The sequence below is a fragment of the Dothidotthia symphoricarpi genome (assembly GCF_010015815.1).
Source record: "Dothidotthia symphoricarpi CBS 119687 unplaced genomic scaffold P153scaffold_31, whole genome shotgun sequence".
NCBI lineage: Eukaryota > Fungi > Ascomycota > Dothideomycetes > Pleosporales > Dothidotthiaceae > Dothidotthia > Dothidotthia symphoricarpi.
The window spans coordinates 48,426-65,126 of NW_022985038.1; the positions used below are offsets into that span (position 1 = coordinate 48,426).

General features: G+C 49.5%; 8 protein-coding genes across 8 annotated transcripts; 4 read left to right on the forward strand and 4 right to left on the reverse strand.

Annotated features, from left to right (window-relative positions):
* Window positions 1-210: 210 nt before the first annotated feature.
* Window positions 211-2,191, forward strand: P153DRAFT_371635 (MFS general substrate transporter). The gene is made up of 3 exons (XM_033669303.1): window positions 211-436; window positions 513-830; window positions 881-2,191. Exons 1-3 carry the CDS (start codon window positions 279-281, stop codon window positions 1,986-1,988), a joined length of 1,584 nt encoding a protein of 527 aa, XP_033517827.1. The 5' UTR covers window positions 211-278; the 3' UTR covers window positions 1,989-2,191.
* Window positions 2,192-2,304: 113 nt separating this feature from the next.
* On the forward strand, window positions 2,305-3,833 carry P153DRAFT_352066 (MFS general substrate transporter; the record flags this gene model as incomplete). Its single annotated transcript, XM_033666364.1, has 3 exons — window positions 2,305-2,557; window positions 2,605-3,065; window positions 3,228-3,833. The coding sequence occupies exons 1-3, from the start codon at window positions 2,389-2,391 to the stop codon at window positions 3,831-3,833; spliced, it is 1,236 nt and encodes a 411-aa protein (XP_033517828.1). The 5' UTR covers window positions 2,305-2,388.
* A 588-nt stretch (window positions 3,834-4,421) lies between these two features.
* P153DRAFT_391528 (FAD-binding domain-containing protein) lies at window positions 4,422-6,154 on the reverse strand (the record flags this gene model as incomplete). The annotated part of the gene is made up of 5 exons (XM_033671074.1): window positions 4,422-4,696; window positions 4,756-4,967; window positions 5,020-5,459; window positions 5,511-5,981; window positions 6,050-6,154. The coding sequence occupies 5 exons, from the start codon at window positions 6,152-6,154 to the stop codon at window positions 4,422-4,424; spliced, it is 1,503 nt and encodes a 500-aa protein (XP_033517829.1).
* Window positions 6,155-7,424: 1,270 nt separating this feature from the next.
* On the forward strand, window positions 7,425-8,359 carry P153DRAFT_380070 (uncharacterized protein; the record flags this gene model as incomplete). Its single annotated transcript, XM_033669903.1, has 2 exons — window positions 7,425-7,563; window positions 7,617-8,359. 2 exons carry the CDS (start codon window positions 7,425-7,427, stop codon window positions 8,357-8,359), a joined length of 882 nt encoding a protein of 293 aa, XP_033517830.1.
* Window positions 8,360-8,751: 392 nt separating this feature from the next.
* On the reverse strand, window positions 8,752-10,031 carry P153DRAFT_435904 (uncharacterized protein). The gene has a single exon (XM_033673190.1). The coding sequence runs from the start codon at window positions 9,971-9,973 to the stop codon at window positions 9,110-9,112; it is 864 nt and encodes a 287-aa protein (XP_033517831.1). The 5' UTR covers window positions 9,974-10,031; the 3' UTR covers window positions 8,752-9,109.
* Window positions 10,032-10,833: 802 nt separating this feature from the next.
* P153DRAFT_371637 (uncharacterized protein) lies at window positions 10,834-11,975 on the forward strand. Its single transcript, XM_033669304.1, has one exon. The coding sequence runs from the start codon at window positions 11,037-11,039 to the stop codon at window positions 11,688-11,690; it is 654 nt and encodes a 217-aa protein (XP_033517832.1). The 5' UTR covers window positions 10,834-11,036; the 3' UTR covers window positions 11,691-11,975.
* A 321-nt stretch (window positions 11,976-12,296) lies between these two features.
* On the reverse strand, window positions 12,297-14,112 carry P153DRAFT_371638 (maltose permease MAL61). The gene is made up of 5 exons (XM_033669305.1): window positions 14,030-14,112; window positions 13,702-13,962; window positions 13,401-13,649; window positions 13,039-13,351; window positions 12,297-12,983 (listed from the first exon to the last, which is right to left on the reverse strand). Exons 1-5 carry the CDS (start codon window positions 14,099-14,101, stop codon window positions 12,403-12,405), a joined length of 1,476 nt encoding a protein of 491 aa, XP_033517833.1. The 5' UTR covers window positions 14,102-14,112; the 3' UTR covers window positions 12,297-12,402.
* Window positions 14,113-14,816: 704 nt separating this feature from the next.
* On the reverse strand, window positions 14,817-16,054 carry P153DRAFT_362004 (uncharacterized protein; the record flags this gene model as incomplete). Its single annotated transcript, XM_033667050.1, has 6 exons — window positions 14,817-15,004; window positions 15,080-15,208; window positions 15,449-15,588; window positions 15,714-15,738; window positions 15,784-15,802; window positions 16,013-16,054. The coding sequence occupies 6 exons, from the start codon at window positions 16,052-16,054 to the stop codon at window positions 14,817-14,819; spliced, it is 543 nt and encodes a 180-aa protein (XP_033517834.1).
* Window positions 16,055-16,701: the final 647 nt, after the last annotated feature.

Sequence of the window (16,701 nt, forward strand, 5' to 3'; positions counted from 1 at the left end):
AGAACGGTTTCTTGGCTTTCAGAATATCCCATTAACTATGAGGGTGGCGGATTGTTGACGGACCGTATCCGTCGGCCGGATCGTTGTACAAGATAGCGGGCCGATGTCCGCTATCTCCGATCACGTGTGATACGCACAGAGCATCGAGACCACCAATAGACGCGGTCGGAGCGTTTGCAAGCGCGTATACCAGCAGTCTCTTACCTGAGCCATTGATCAAATAGGCTGCATGTCCCCCAAGACCTCCAAGGCCGTTCCATCCCCCCCGAAACATTGGCATGGCAGCAAACGACCCGGGACTCGCGCCACTTGGCGCGCTGGCTGAAGATCCTACCAAAGGTGCCGTAGGCCTTTCTGATGACGATGTGCCTATTGCGCCGGACCAGTTCGACGAGAAGTTCGAGACGACGAAGAAGGAGATCTGGGCGTATTATTGGTATGTGGCCGTCGTTCTCGGTGATGATCGTGAGCTGTAGCGTTTGCAGCTGTTAATTCCAATCTGACTTGTGTAGCTACTATGTCGGCGACAATGGGCTCACGCTCTTCAACTTTGGCCCGACCGCTTTCCAAAACCTTATGTACCAGGCCGCTGGTGACTCTGAGACGCTTTCCTTCATGGGCAGAACCAGGACCGTCAATAGTATCGTTCTGTTGTGCAATGGTATCAGCTTTGCGATCCAAATCGTTGTTTTCCTTATCCTCGGCTCTTTCGCGGATTTCGGAACATGGCGCCCCAACATTCTCATCGGCCTCTCTATTATCGCTTTCGGCATTAGCTTTGGCTGGCTGGGCGTTCACACCCAGGAAGACTGGCATATCGGCGTAGGCCTGTCAGTGACTCTGCGTGAAACATGCGTCCGACATTCGCTGAATTTTACAGATACATCGTCGGTCTCATTGCATATCAAACTACCATCACATTTTGGACGGCCGCATTCCCTGCCCTAGCCAGAAACACTCAGGAGCTACGAATCAAAGCTCAAGAGTTCACCGATGGAACAATTACTCGTGCAGAGTACGACTTTGCAGACATGATGAAGAGAAACGAACTTTCTAATACTGCCTTTTATGTCCAATCGGTTTTCGAAGTGCTTATCCTAGCGGTTATTGTAGGTATCATGTTCAGTCTGCACGTGAACGATAGCGAGGCGAACAACAACTGGGGGCTTTCCGTACTCATCGCCTTTGCAACCGGAGTCTGGATTCTATGTGCTATTCCCTGGTTTGTTCTTGAAAAGAGACGGCCTGGCCAGGATCCGGGAAAAACCAACATTGTGCTCGCAGGTATCAAGCAGCTGAAATACGCCCTTACTCAGATCTGGCAGCTGCGTCAAAGTCTGGCCTATTTGATCGGGTACTTTCTTCTTGGCGACAGTCTCAACACTACCGTAACTGTCATTGGCACTCTCCAGAACGAAATTGTCGCATACAACAGTCTAGAATTGACATACCTCCTGATCGTAGGTATTGCCGCGCAAGCTGTCGGTATCGGCGCCTTCTGGCGCATCCAGAAGCATTATGGACTCTCCACCAAAACCATGTTCATGGTTATCGCTGTGTGCATTGTCCTCCTCGACGGCTGGGGTATGATTGGTATCTGGACGCAGTCTTTTGGTTTCCACAAGAGATGGGAAGTCTGGGTCTACCAAGCGTTCTATGGACTCCTTGTTTGTCCATGGTACAGTTACTCACAGACCATGATAAGCGAGGTTACGCCGCGAGGCAAGGAGTTTCTGTTTTTCAGTCTTTTTTCGATTGTTGGCAAAACGAGCGCATTTATTGGACCGTTGGTGAGCAGCGCAATCATTGATAGGACGGGCAACAACAGCAGTCCGTTTTACTTCTTGTTCGCGCTGAGCTTGGTGAGTTGCGCATGGTTATACCTTTTTGTGGATGTAGGAAAGAGCAGGAGCGAGCAGCAGCTTTTCTTGGAAAGGGAGAGGAGTTTGAAGATGGCGCTTGTGACGGCGGAAGAAGTTGATGCTTGAGCGATGCTCAGCGTTTGATAGTGTAGTGCGTGCTTTGATACATAATGTTCCTGTCTCTTTTCAGCGAGCGCGCTAGAATGTTTGTATATATAGATTTGGTGCCCAGCGCAAGCGTTTGGAGTTTATTTTTCCATATTCTTTCTCTTTTCATTTCAAGTTGCAATCTGTAGTGAGTTGATGTGATGACAGCGCAACCAAGGAAGGGTAGATGCGGGGTATGATGCTGACACGCGACACTTTGCCTGGCCTGGATTAGCTTATGCGCGCCTTGTGACCGCTGGTGGATGATCGTCCTGATCATGACACTCTTTACTTGGCAACCTCCGTCTGTTACCAATGGTCATTCTGTGATTTGGAACAAGAGTTGTCCACCCAACGATATCCGTTCCAGTGATTCACGATGTCACTCCGCGATGAGACGAATGTCATACCTCTGCACGAACCTCTGTCGTCACACTCAAACGAGCATGAATCTATTGGTCGCGAACAAGCTCGGAGGCATCGGGAGTCAGACAAAGACAGAGCTTTTGCTCTTGTAGGCTCCGCCCTGCTACAGCTTCCGATATGGGGTACTTGAAATCTCTTGTCGGCTCAGAACTGTCCTCACAAACCATAGGTTTTGCCATGAGCTACGGCGTCATGCAGGAATACTACGTCGACCACTGGATGCTGCAAGGCGATCGCAAACTCACTGGTATCATTGGCACGACGTCTAACGGTGTTATGTACCTGTCCATGCCTTTCCTGTTTGCTTTGTTCACCAGTCGGTGGGCCCGTTATCGCCAGGTTGCAGCGGTTGTCGGCGCCTTACTCGCGTGTTCCGGCTTCGTCTTATCCTCGTTAAGCAAGCACGTTTGGCATCTTGTTGCGACACAGGGAGTACTTGCAGCGTTAGGATGCGCACTCATCTACAGTCCGACAACGCTATCTCTGGGAGAATGGTTCAACACTGAGAATCGCATCTGCAATCGTGCCATAGCGTATGGAATCTGCTTGTCCTCCAAAAATATCGTAGGATCCGTTTGTCCATTCATATTCCGCGGACTCCTTGACCGTTATGGTTTTCGTACTACCCTAGTTGCATGGGCGGGCATTTCGGTCGGAACAGCTATTTTCTGTATCTTCATGATACAAACACCTTACTCTAGCATAGCAATAAGCACTCGAGAGCGAAAGATCCCCTGGCACTTCCTCAAATACCAGACCTTCTGGGTCTACAGCATCGCGACTCTACTCCAGAGCGCTGGATACGGTATCCCGCAGACATATTTGAGCGAATATGCCCGCAACGTCTCGGCCCTATCTCCGACGTTTTCAACGCTTCTTCTTACTCTGATCAATATTCCAGGCATATGCTCATCGACCTTCTTCGGGTTTTTGAGCGACAACAAACACTTTCAGCTCTCAGCTTCAACTGTGACTGGGATATCTGCTATCAGCTCCGCCCTGGCTGCGTTTCTCTTTTGGGGATTAGCTGCACGAGGTGATATAGCCTTGTTGGTACTGTTTGCCCTCACGTTTGGCTTCTTTGCTAGCGGCTATAGTGCGACTTGGGGAGGCATCATGAAAAATCTTGAACACGATGCTGCGGAAGAAAACGAGGCGATTGACAGTGGAATTCTTTATGGCTTACTGAATGGTGCAAGAGGCGTTGGATATGTCGCGGGTGGGCTTGTCAGTGTACCTCTGATCAAGGCGGGAAGCACAGATTCGATGGGACATTTTGGGTACGGAACGACGTACGGACCACTGATTCTGTTCACGGGTCTATCACTGGCTTTTGGGGGGTGGGGGTTGGTTATCAGTCCGAAGTGGAAAACCTTGCTGCGTCTACCGTCAGTGTAGTTTTTGTGTCGAACGGACACAAAGTTTATTGAGGTGTTCCCACCTATACTTAAATTGCACCAACTTGGCTACTCATCGGCCTCGGTGTTGCGGCGCCCCAAGATACTACCCAATTTGATATTCGTTCATTTCGTGATGAGTTCTCAGGCTCCTGACGTCTAGCATTTTCATCTTACAGCACAACTAGGGTCTTTATGAAGGTGGTTCTTATACATCTTCTCTTCGCTCATATGCATCAACCAACGTGTTCACAGAGGTGTGGCACGAGGTTTGGTGATCTCTAATAGTGTATCCGAGCGTATCCCCGACAGAAGAGAATAGATAGAATTTCCGACAGAATTTCTGACATGTAATAACAACTCGGGTAAAATATACCTCATAAGCAACGCCAACTCAATCTCCTGTATCTAGAGGGCGGATAAAAATGGTAGTTGTGAATTTTTGTCATCATTATGACAATGATGCACGAATATGAAATAAATTATGCAAGAGTTCAAAGTTGTCGATGAGATTCAAGTAAACACAAAAGCTACTTGCTCATAACTATTACTCTCAGAGTACCACCATTTTTTACAACGAAACAAATCTTCAGCGAACTTTGAATCCACCGTGGCATAGACCGCCAGCAGTAAAGACACCCTGAGAGTCGACACTCTTTTGAATCTGAACCAACTTTGCGTGATTGTCCGCCCCGTATCTTGCAAAGATGTCCTCACCCAGTCGGCCGTACCCGATGTACTTGTAAGGGTGGTATACGTCCAGGCGTTTGGCAGCGTTTTCCAATCCCTCGAATACTTTGTCGTAAAACTCACCAACGCGTGCATCATCCGCTGGCGAAGTATAAGCAGTGCTCAAAAGAGTCACTACAGTAGTAGTTAGTACCAACGATAATTAGGAAATCAGTGACCAAAGGAGGGCTTACTAAATAATGGCCCTTTGATGTCGTTTAGCCCAAGAGCATTTCCTCCTCGATCGGACATGGCACGAATAGCAGCTGATGAGATCGGGTAGGTGATGAGTCTCGGGTTCAGTCCTTCAATGGTCTTGAAGGGTTCTGTTTGCTCTCGGAATATCCGAAGTGATTCCTGTACCCACTCACGAGATGGATGATTGGATGTAGCCTGGAACAAATGTCTGTTTCTTGTTAGAAGGGAAATACACGAGAATGTTGGCTTCAATTTCTTACCTTGAAGGAGGAGGACTAGCAGGTATAGTGCCAGGTCCTGCGAGAGTACCCAAGGTGACGTTTTGATCAGATGCCGTAACAGCGGGAACACTATTGATAGCATCAAAGACGCGAGGTCTGGTAACTGGGTCAAAGTGCCGCAGAGTGGAAGTCAGCACGTATGAATCGGTACTTTGGACATAGCCGTAGAAGTATTCCATGGATATGTCCGCGTTGGCGTCGTGGGCCGTGTACAGATTATAGATTTCATCCACAGCCTTCTCTACGTAGGTTGCGTTCCAGGTCCGGGCTGCCGCATATATCGGTCCTTGTGGAAATGTCCGCACTTCGAATGAAGTGACGATGCCAAAGTTTCCGCCACCGGCGCCGCGGAGAGCCCAGTAGAGGTCGGGATTTTGTTGATCGTTTACAACCACTATCGTAGCGTTCGGCAAGACAAGCTACTCCGAGTCAGCATGTGAGAGTTATAGAGTATGGAAGCGGCTACTCACTTCATACTCAAAGACGTTGTCTAACGCCCATCCCCATCGAGGCGTAAGTGGTGAAGTGCCTCCTCCAGTAGCGAAGCCACCTAAACCAACGCTACCTACACGCCCACCAACAAAGGACACATTGCGAGGTTCCAGAGCAGCGAAGATTTCCGCTGTGACAGCTCCACCACCGACGCGTGCACGTGTTTGGTCAGCTGCCAGCTGAACGCTGTTCATCCTTCTCAGGTCGATTGTCACTCCTCCTACCGAGTTCGAGAAGTCAGCGTGGCGGGAATGGCCACCACACTTTACGGCAAAATTGCACCAGGTGTCGGTGAGAATACGAAGACCAGAAGCAACCTCAGCTGTGTTGGCAGGCTGGAAGCGACAGGCGTACTGGACTTCCTGTTGCTTACCATCCCAGATGGTGAAATTGTCTTGTGCGTAATAGTGTACAGATGCCGCACCGAATTTGCCTTGCAGCTGCCGGCACTGAGCGAAGTCAGTATGTTGAAAACAAACCCCCACTAGTTCAATGTGGCCATCACTCTGGTACTTACAGCATCTTGGCAGTTTGACGAGATGGTGTCGTTCTGATATGCGTATGTGCCAATACTCAAGGTGAGTAGCCACACAGGCAATTGTCGAAGATTTGGCAGGTACATGTTAAAGAACAGTGTTCTATGACCGTGCCGGAGGCAACAAGAACAAGTTTGGGGATGTTCTTGAACAGCTCAGTTGTTTAACAGAGCACCGCAATAGCAGTAGAAGAAGTGAATGGAGGCGGTTGATTGAGTAATTTGATGGGGGATCATGGCCGGTTATATATCCCAGGAGAGATACAACGTTCGAGCATCGGCTCATGTATACTATCAGTTCGTCCATCAATCCGTTTCGAATACGAATGAATTGGTGGATGGCATTACCCGGAGGTAGCACGGCATACCTCTCCACATAGTGACGTGAGCCAAGTACGTGTCTAATATGAAGAATTGATGAGTGAAGCTATGCATATTAAGATCCGCCAAGTCTGTGCTTGGTGAGTCGGGCATGTAGTCCAACGAAGAACAGACCCCGGATGAACCTAGATCCAATCCACCAGCTATTAGCTGCATTAGCGCGCCAAATTAATGACCATCCACATTCACTACTTTCTGGTCATAACGCGCTGCAAGTAAACCTTGGTAGCTCATGCCTATAGAGGATAGAACTGTGGCTGTTTCACACCTGCAGCCAACCTTATGACCTAATCATGCAAGCCGAAGCAGGTACGCAAAGAGGCGTTTCGATGAAAGAGTAGACAACAGACATTCAGTATCCTACAACACATCCATGAGGTTCCCACACCGAGAGGATGAGCGGTCTACTCAGCTGCAGACGATAACAGTTGCAAGTAGATAGAGATGGTATGTGCCTCTGCCACGGAGTGCAGAAATTTTACGGTCTCGGTGCGATTGCTGGGGAATCTAGGTAGTTTTGCATCCTACCGGCCAGGTGCAGGATTAGCCGAGCCAGTACCATCACTGCATCGTCTTTTGTCTGCGAGTGTATCCGGCAACTCCGGCTGCGCCCGCACACTAATGTGCCCGGGCTGGACGTCATCCTAGCTTATCATGGACTTTAGTTAAGACTTTGTACGTGCGACACGGGTAAACATCGGCACGTCTTTTGAATCCGCTACTTTCACTAATGCAGGTTGATGACTGCTGCATAAGCGTGCTCTTGGCACGGAGAGGACCTAGTCGATCGCCACAACCCCGCGAGGAACGAGGAGGAAAAGGAAACGATTCGCATAACTATCCCCGGCGACCCTCTCTGTCATCCATCTGCATCTGTGCTATTCTAGTTGCTGCAGGTAGTCAACATCAAGAAAGCTCGTGTCGTGTTATTGTCATGTTTCATCAAGTTAGACCGAAGCCGAAACTAGGGTTGCCTATGGCGAACTCGAACGTTCTCGCTTCACAACGAACTACAGTTGCGGATATGTGGGTGAGAGATGAAGACGACTGGTCGGGCATATCGGACACAAAGAGAAGGAGAAAAATTCAAAACCGTCGCAATCAGCGCATGCACAGTGCGCCACCACATTTGTTTCACGACTGATCTAAACCAACTAACGTCTGGTAGGATCAAGAAAGCGGACTGAGGTAGAATGTGGCGCCGTTGCCATCTCAAAACGTGAACAGCCTGTACCGATTCAGACGACTTCAACTTTGCCTCTTATCACACCACCGCAAAGTCCCGCAGACTCGGAGATTGAAGCAATAACGGAAGCTCTCAAATGTGTCAATATACTCAACCCTAAATCAGAGTATAACCGAAAAGTTCTACAGGACTTTGAGGCTCTTGCGTATCAATACTGGCAAGCCCGCATGCCACTAACAACGCTTTTGCCGAGCTTGTCGCGATTCAATTTCACCAGGGCTTTGTTGGCGAATATAGAGGTCCTAGGTATCTCGTCTGAACAGATGAGTGACGAGGCTACGTCTCCCTTCAACTTGCCTGGTTTTCATGAAGCCGAGGAATCGAAATCGCTTGTAGCACGACTGCCAGCCGGATTACGACCGACTGATCTTCAGTGTGCATCATTACACCATCCCTGGATCGATTTGCTTCCTGTTCCTGAGATGCGAAACAACATATTCCGTCGAGGATTCGATGCCTTTGATGAGGAGGAACTCTGCCATGCTCTACGCGACCTGGGAATACTTGTTTGGAGCGATCCTTGGGACCCGAGTGGTTGGGAAGTGACGGAAACATTTGTAAAGTCGTGGAGCTGGGTGCTCGTTGGTTGCTTGGATCTCTTTCGTTCCACTAATAAGTGGCGTGCACGCCGAGGCGAGAAGCCACTTTTTCGTCTACCTTCATGAGGCCATCCTTGCGGACTACAGCACTTACAGGCCTTTACCATGGACTGATGAATGGAGGCTTCACACATCTCAAGGTGATAACTTTTGATGGTATGAACTCATGATACTCTGCTATTGTGGAACCTCGGATCTAACCTCGCTGCATTCGTTCAAGTCACGGCCTCTACTACGCGATGCAGATGACAAACATGAAGGTTCCGGGGCCAAGGGAAAATGAAAGACCTCCCTTATGCTTGCCGCCATTCGGTCAGTACGCGATCATCGACAAAACCGCCTCGACATGGTCCCACAAAACCAATGACAAGACATGGCTCAATCTCACGTTGTGGGCTATCTCAGATGGAACAATAATACCTATGTCCGTGTATTTTGCACAAAGGCTATGGGTAGTCGAGGTCAATTCAGTATTGCTCTAGCTTTTGGAACACCGGTTGATGAATATGTACGATGTGCCACCCCAACTCAGGCTGACATTTCCATGCGTGTTCCACCTAATCGATCTTCTGAATCTTACACAACCTCATGGAGAGGCTCTGGAGCTTTTCCAACCACACATGATTGTTCCTCGCCACATCACAAGCCATACGGAGAATGCATCTGATTCCTTCTCTGGCCTGAGCTGAAGCACGTCAAGTCGCGTGTGCGGATCTGGCTCCTCGTCTCAGCAGTGTTGAGGAGAAGTCTTGGAGGCAAAGTCAGAGGTTCCAGTGGGGATATCTTCTCTGCACTGCGGACGACGGCGATATCCCACTACATCAGTCTGTTGCAGCGTCCGTCTAGGCCAAGTCCTAAAACCTCAAAATTCCAGTGCGTACTTAGCGGACGATTTTTGGCGCATGTCAGCCGACTTCCCGGGCCAACTAAGACCGTTCCTAGCCGTTCGATTTCTAATTGCAGGAGAGAGTAGAGCATATCCGCGCGCTCCGCAAATGCGACCGCACAAGATTGGTGTACGTCCACTACGAGCTTGTCCAACTCCAGCCCAGTAGTTTCGAAGGCAGACAGATCCACGGTGACTTCGCTGTTGATGTGCTTCAATGCGACGCCAAACATGATCAGCAAGCTCTTACAGCCATCAAGTTGGCGGAGACCGTTTTCCATCCTCTTCAGCAAAGTCGAGTTAATTGGCCATATATTCTTCACCTCTATGCTTGCTTGAGAGGGATGTTCTGAAAGACAGCGGGTCGTTTTTCGGTTCTTCTGGAGTCTGCGCAGATTGTAGACTATATCTACTGAAGTTTGAGCGGTCACTTGCTGATTACCGAAATGAAAGGTTGTAGTTATGTGGCCTCCGGGAACCTTCGCCATCCATTGGCATTTTCGGTAGTACTGATCCATCGCTTCTTCAAGAAAAGCTTTGCTGGCTTGCAACCAAGACGGAAGCGCGTACTCGTTCCGACATGGATCTCTCGGTGTCCTAGGCTGATACGCTGCAAAGAGACCTTGCCTACATCCCTGACAGCCAAGGTGTCGTTGGCTTTTGTCTATGACATGTTGATAGAGTTCCGGGGTCGTGGGCCACACCTCGTGGTAGATCATGTCTCGGAGTTCGCGCGGCAGATCGAAGAAGCGGAAAGTTCCTGTGAACTGCACGGTTGGATTGGGGGACGCCATAGCAGTCTTCGGCGATCAGCAAGGCTCTAAATGAGACGGTCAATAGAGGTTACGCTCAATCGTAAAGTGGAAACACATCAATGTCGCGTACTTAGGTTTCAGAGGTGCCCCGCTATTTATGTAGCCGAGCTTACTCAATGGGGTAGAACACGATATGAATTTAGGCACCCAGCGGGCAAAACTTCGCACCTGTCAGAGCTTTTTCGACCTGGATCGCAAGTATACATATGCAAAGCTGAACTGGTAGAAACACAGTGCGATTTGACCTCTGAATACCTCGCGACCATAATATATCAACATAGGTTGTTGATTTGTAGCTAGTATTTTCTCAAGATAGTTAAGTATTCGTACTCATGTGTATTCTCCTCCATTTGATTGGTAGGGCGTGCGAGCGATCCTGCTAGTCGTGTGCTAGGTAAATATTGACATGAATGCAGCTCTTCTTGTCTCACTTGGGCTTGACATCGCCCTCCACAATCTTGCGGTAACCACGGTCTAAGGTTTCGATTCCACCGCGAGTAAGGTGCCAAGATAGCTGCAGACCTGCTCCATCGAATCGCAAAACGTGAGCAAGGCGCGGTCTTTGGTCGCGTCGTACTACATGCATCCGAGCACCTGATTCCTCATACTTCTGTAGTTATCGGCGCTCTGATTATAGAAAGCAGACTGATGCCAGATTCTCACGGAAATACTACTGCGTGGAAGAGTATCTGACACGAGCAAGCTAGGATGAGCCGCGGAGTGAAATTGGCGTGATGGTCACCCAATAAACAAGCATCTCGCCTACCCCTATTTACGCCACCATCGTGAGCATAAGGCAACCACAGGCTGGGAAAATCTTATATTAACTACCTCCATCGCTTGTTTTTGTTGGACACAATCAGCGTTCTGATTTTCAATTCAGTCATTACAATCAAGTTTCACTTGACCCAACATTCCAAAACAACAACTTAATCAACCTATTAGAGTAATATTTACTTCTTCGCGTCCTTCCTCAGTCCCAAACTCTTCCTCGCTAGAACAGTCTCCAAACATTGTCCAAATTCCAGTCGTCAAGATCAAGATGGTCTCCAAAATCATTTTCTCATCCATTCTCAGCCTCGCTCTGGCTCAATCAACAACCATCACCGTTCCAGGCATTGGGTACGATGAGACTTCCTTCTTAGCCTCAATTGTCTCGGCCAACTCCGCAGCGACGACCATCTTGCTTTCCTGTCCCGAGGGAGAAGACTGCGGTCTTTTCCCCCGTCAAACCCTGGTATACGGCCCGTCGACCTACAATATGGACATGTCCGATCCCAGTACCGACTTCACCGCAACTCAAGATTGTGTGATAGCAGCCAGCAGCGCAATTTGCAAGGAAACGGCGGGCGGCAGTGAAGCGAACTTCCCGGGCAGCAGTACAGAGACATATGATGCGACTGACGTTGGAAGCATGATCCTGACAGTCACGAAGGGGGCTGAGAAGATGACTGCGAGCGCGTCGGCAACACCGACGGGTAGCAATAAAGTAGTCGCGGTTGCAAGTACGGGCAATGGACCAAGCACGAGTGTTGCGCAGGCTACAGGCACGACGAGCGTGTCGAGATCTGCAAGTGCCTCCGGATCGGCATCTACAGCCGCAGTTACTTCAACTGCAGCCGCTGCTGCGAATTCTCTCGTCTTGGGAAGTGGCGTGGTTGGTGTTGTTGCTGGCTTATTGGGTCTGTTCTTGTGAAAGAACAACGATGACGACGTGGTAGCGGACTGTTCGACGAACCCTTGCTCGAAAAGTACTGGCTGGAGATACTATCATGTAATTTGCTTGACGTTACTAATAATCAAACATCTAGAAACTCAGTTTCAAACTACATGCTATTTCATGTTATCTGCGTTGATCAAAGAGCATCAAGATCTCTGAAAAACAGCGATCGTGAGATGTCCGTGTCATGTGTTTGTGAGCATGTTGAACACACCTTTTTCTCGTCACGTCGGTTTTTGTAGTAACAGAACCCCTGAGCATTCACTCATACTCTAACTATACCCACCCGTGAGACCATGTTTCAACATTTTCGTTTCTATCAGCATAGAGTTGTACGCTTTTTCCGTCTCTGCGTCGTCTAGTTGCGACGATTTCGAAGGGCCAACTGGACATGGTGTCATCGTAAGCATGGACAAGCAGGTGGCAATCTCCAATGGTGGGATGTTACATCATTTACATCTCCATATACAAGTTACTACTATGCACGAACAGAGTTGGAACTCGCATGATCACCCAAGCACGCTACGAGCAGGGAAAGACGACTTGTCTTTGTGATGAACAGTTGTGTTTTGGCTATCAAACTCAGGGTATCTTATTCTGTCTTTCAATCCAGCTCTGCTTCTCAACCTCATTATGCTTCTAAACTGAATTTCTTCTATCAATTCAAGCCTCCTTCAAATACTAAGGCTTACTCGTTATCCCGGACGTCGATGACAGTCGACTTGAACTGCCTCGCAGGAATCTTACGGTTGAACAAGATGTCGAGTTCGCGGTAAGAGCGGTCCTTGAGTTCAGGGAGGAAGAAGTAGGCCGAGACGAAGCAAACGCAAGCGGTACCTCCCCAGACGTAACCACACTTGCCGGCCATGTTCCATCCAGTCGGGTTGAGCATTTGCGAGGCCAGGTAGATCATGGGGATCTCGGCGACGTAGTAGGCAGCACGACCAACACCAGTGCTCAAAGCGCGAAGACGGACGGAGGATGTCTCGGCGATGATGGAGTATGAGATCGGTCCGAGGGAGCCGGCGAAGACGAAGGAGATGACTATACCCAAGCAGGCCTGGGCGTAGTTTGTCGACACAGTTTGTGGGATAGAAGCGCAGATACCGAGTATAAAGAGCAGAGTAACGTTGGTAGCGGTACCCCAGAGATAAATGGTGCGACGGCCGAACCAGGCGCTGAGCGGCCAGGAGAGCATGTTGGCAACGAGTTGGAGGCACGAGTTGATCAAGTTAAGCTTGAAAGAGAATTCGGTCGACATTCCAGCCTCTAAAAGTAAAGTCAGTCATCCATGCGCAAAACTTGCTAGTAGGCAGCTACTCACGCTCGAAGAAGAATGTTGCCTGGTTGGCAATCAAGTTACCGGCAAAGTTCTGGGACGCGTAGATCAAGCAGGTGATCATTGTTCGCCTCAGATCGGTGCCCTTGAAGAGGTCGAGAAGGGAAGGCTCGCCTCCTAGATGGGCTTCGATCTTAACGGTTCGTTCCATCATGGCAAGTGTTTCCTCAGCGTCCGCCTGGGTGCCATTCTTGTGACCGAGGCGCTTGATAGAGCGGAGAGCTTGGTCCCTACGTCCGCGGCGAATGAGCCACCAAGGGGATTCAGGAGCGAAGAAGATAAGTGCCATGAGTGGGATCTAAATCAATCAGCTCATGTTGATGCAATTTCGAAAAGAAGATACTTACGGGGAAAACCCACTGCAAGGCAAGAGGTCCTCGCCAGGCCCACTCGTCATTGCGCTTGTTGTAGCTGTAGGTGGCGCCGGCAACAATGATACTTCCGATGGACCAACTCAATTGGAGGGTAGCTGTGCAGGCACCACGAAGGACAAGAGGCACAACCTCACTGGCGTAGGCAGGGGAGTTGGCAATGAATAGTCCCCAAGGGACACCTTCAAACGCCTGACCAACCACAAGGACCTCGAGTGAATCGGCCTGTTTGGGTAGAGTCAGTTACCGAGCTGAAAATGAAGGCCAGGTTACTCACAAAGAAGGAGATGAAGATTGTGGCGTTCATGAGAACTAGGGCCAGTAGTGTAGTCCATCGATATCCGAGACGGTTCGTGATCGGGCCAGCCAAGAAGACACCAACAAAGGCTCCGCATTGACCGGCTTGGAAAAGGGCACTCTGCCATTTGGTAGGGATGGCTTTGCCGGCAGATCCTTCAACGATAACGCCGTACTTCTCCTTGAAAGCCGTAAGCGCGACAAAGTTTCCGTTCAGAAACATGTCGAAGGATTCCATGACCTGGTGGGTATCAGCTATCGTTCTGCGCAACACGCGTGGATGTCCGCATGAGGAAAGCAGTACTCACAATGGTGAAGCAGAAGACGAACGCCCAAAAGCAAGCCATAGGATGGCTCTGGACTGCCTCCCAGAGTGTCATATGATGCTCGCGATTCTCAGCTTCGAAGGCATTGGCCAAGAGTTCTTTGTCCGAAAGGACCTCCGTGTGAGGAACATTGTTCCCCTGGGTTTCGGGGTCAATGTTGTCGACGTGGGACACATTAGACTTTGCCTCGACAATGCCTGACGACATTTTGGATGACCTTGCACTTTCTGTGCGAAAGAGAAGCAGAAGACAAGGGATGCGAAACAAGAAGCAGGCGGGTCGAAGTACTTAAGTACTCATTACTTCTCAGACGTCACCCTTGCCCCAGTCCCAGTTACGAAGTGCACCACACTCAATGGGGGTGTGGAGAACGTAGTATGAATCCATCAGCAAGGATTTACCCACTCAAGCTACCATGCAACGTCGCAGATATCGCGGAGTACCCCAAGATACGACAGTCGCACTACCGACTATTACGATGACCTGACCAAGACTCGCCCAAGGAGAAATCGCGAAAACAAGATGCGGCTCCGCCTCGGCGCATATGCACCCTAACCCAATTTCGCCCACGGGGCCCCGCGGTAAGCTTTGAGGCGCGCTAGTCAAGAATCTTATCCCCTCATTAGTGGGAATCTCGGCGTGGCGTCGATGCTATTGATGGAGATGCTAGGGCTCCACCGTAGCGCGGCGGATCATTTTACTGATCAGTACGTGTCATGCGGAAGTACTCCTTGTAAAGTGTTAGTCAAAAGCAGCAACGGTCGTTAGGTCAGCCACCGAAACACATCTCGCATTGATTCTGGACGGGCTGCAGATTTGAAAGTACCTCCGACTTCCAGGCGTTCGACCGATTGTTCTTTAGAGTTCGTCGAGAGTACGCGGCTGGATAACCGTAAGCAGTAAGCCGGTCGTACAGGCCTTTCATCCGCCGCACGGTAGCGGACTTGTTTGTCAATCCTGTATGGATTGGATACATGCCGTTCTCCACTCAATCCCTGTCCAACGCTCCACTTCCGCTTCTTCCTATCATACCTCTCCGTATCTTTCTCTCCGACGTCACCTGGTCAAAATCCCTCTCGGATCTGTCTCCCGTTCTGCGAATGTAGTCAGAACTGGATCGGAGGAAGGCGATGCTTAATATTGCAAACCCCGCTGTAGATTCTACAAGAATACACAAGCTGCTAAGTTCAGCATACAACGTCTGATGGACTGATTGAAACCTTCACGTTCAAGACAGCCGTTGTATGAGGGTGACAATCGCGATGGAGCACTTGTTCGATATTCGAATGCTCTTCAAGTTTCACAACCTGAAGTTGTGCAGCAGTCAACAATTATGCATAACCTTCATCACTGAACAACTAAATTCTTGAGTACTTCTTTACAAGACCATCTTGTTCTTACCTTTTACTGTTCCAGACTCGCTGTAGCTGTCCCGGACAAGGAAGCCACTGTCTGAGGGATGCGCGTTCCGATGACCTGGTTTAGCAATAGACGCATTCACCCTGCGGGTTCCTTTCGTCGAGGTTACGGCAAAGCTGTGCCTGTTATAATGTGTCGGAGGGAATCCAAAGTCACCGGGGTCGTCTGGCAGCGCGACCGATCATCATGTATGGTCAAAATAGCCGCGTGTTGGAACTCTCGTTGCTGATAGAAAAACTCAACGTACCGACCTTGTTGAACAGTGGTCTGAACTGTGATCGAGGTTATCGGTGCCATATCACATCACACAAACATACGAATGATCCGAGGGCGAATCTGAGTTTATGGTCAAGTTACAATGGTAATTCAACCATGAGCTTGTGATTTGAGCTAACGCACGAGTTTGAAATGTGTCGAGAAAAACCAGCCATCAGCTAAGCGAACTGATCTGGACCTGCGGGTTCCAAGGGGGTGCTCTGGATCTTGCGCTTCTCCTAATCGATGACACTCCGGCTTTAGGCACTCTTCTGGTCAGAGTTTACTTACCGCGCGGAGTCGGAGTAGCGTTGAAGATATGAATACTTCCATTGTTAAACGAGAACGACGCAGTAGCTCCTTCCGCTACATAGGCTTAGCATGCTGTTTGCATAGACTCTCAATGATAGCCTCATTGAACGTTACAACTAGTCGGATTCCCGTCGGCCACCAGCATTCGAAAATCTACCTAGACAAGACTTAGCCCTTCGGATGCCCCTCCGTTTCGGGCACTCTTTCCCCGTTGGTGACAAGACCAGGACTTTCGCACATAGGTTCGCCGGTACTGTCTAGGCCTTCCCAATCCCCAAGGGTTGCCGTGTCTGGGCGGTTGTCACTTTGACATTGCAGGAGATCCATAATTAAGAGTTGTTCGATATCCAATCTACACGTGGGACTCCAAATGCTGCACTTTCCCAACACCAACATTTTGCTCTTCTTCTCAAGCCTGACCAAGCAACAACCTGTCACCTCACAACCTCACCTACGCCCAGCGGGAAAGCTTGGTCCAACTTGCTCATCGCTCTTCCAATTCATACGAGAAAATTTCATCTCATTCTGTCATGGCGTCATTCCTTCCAGATCACCTGCTCAGCTAGCTCATGAACCTCCGGTGTCTCTCGTTTCCAATCTGCAGACTTTCCTCCTTTGCCAACGTCTTGTCTTCATCCAGTTGGCGCAAGATGATTCCCAGGTTCAGC

Excerpts from the sequence above, each read along its gene's own strand:
- P153DRAFT_371638 (XM_033669305.1), bottom strand. The coding sequence starts at position 14,101 with ATGACACTCTGGGAGGCAGTCCAGAGCCATCCTATGGCTTGCTTTTGG. Across the intron at positions 13,650-13,701 it reads CAATCTTCATCTCCTTCTTT|GCCGATTCACTCGAGGTCCT; the intron begins GTGAGTAACCTG and ends CTACCCAAACAG. Across the intron at positions 13,352-13,400 it reads CCTTGCAGTGGGTTTTCCCC|ATCCCACTCATGGCACTTAT; the intron begins GTAAGTATCTTC and ends TGATTGATTTAG.
- P153DRAFT_371637 (XM_033669304.1), top strand. The coding sequence starts at position 11,037 with ATGGTCTCCAAAATCATTTTCTCATCCATTCTCAGCCTCGCTCTGGCT.
- P153DRAFT_435904 (XM_033673190.1), bottom strand. The coding sequence starts at position 9,973 with ATGGCGTCCCCCAATCCAACCGTGCAGTTCACAGGAACTTTCCGCTTC.
- P153DRAFT_371635 (XM_033669303.1), top strand. The coding sequence starts at position 279 with ATGGCAGCAAACGACCCGGGACTCGCGCCACTTGGCGCGCTGGCTGAA. Across the intron at positions 437-512 it reads GAGATCTGGGCGTATTATTG|CTACTATGTCGGCGACAATG; the intron begins GTATGTGGCCGT and ends TGACTTGTGTAG. Across the intron at positions 831-880 it reads TGGCATATCGGCGTAGGCCT|ATACATCGTCGGTCTCATTG; the intron begins GTCAGTGACTCT and ends TGAATTTTACAG.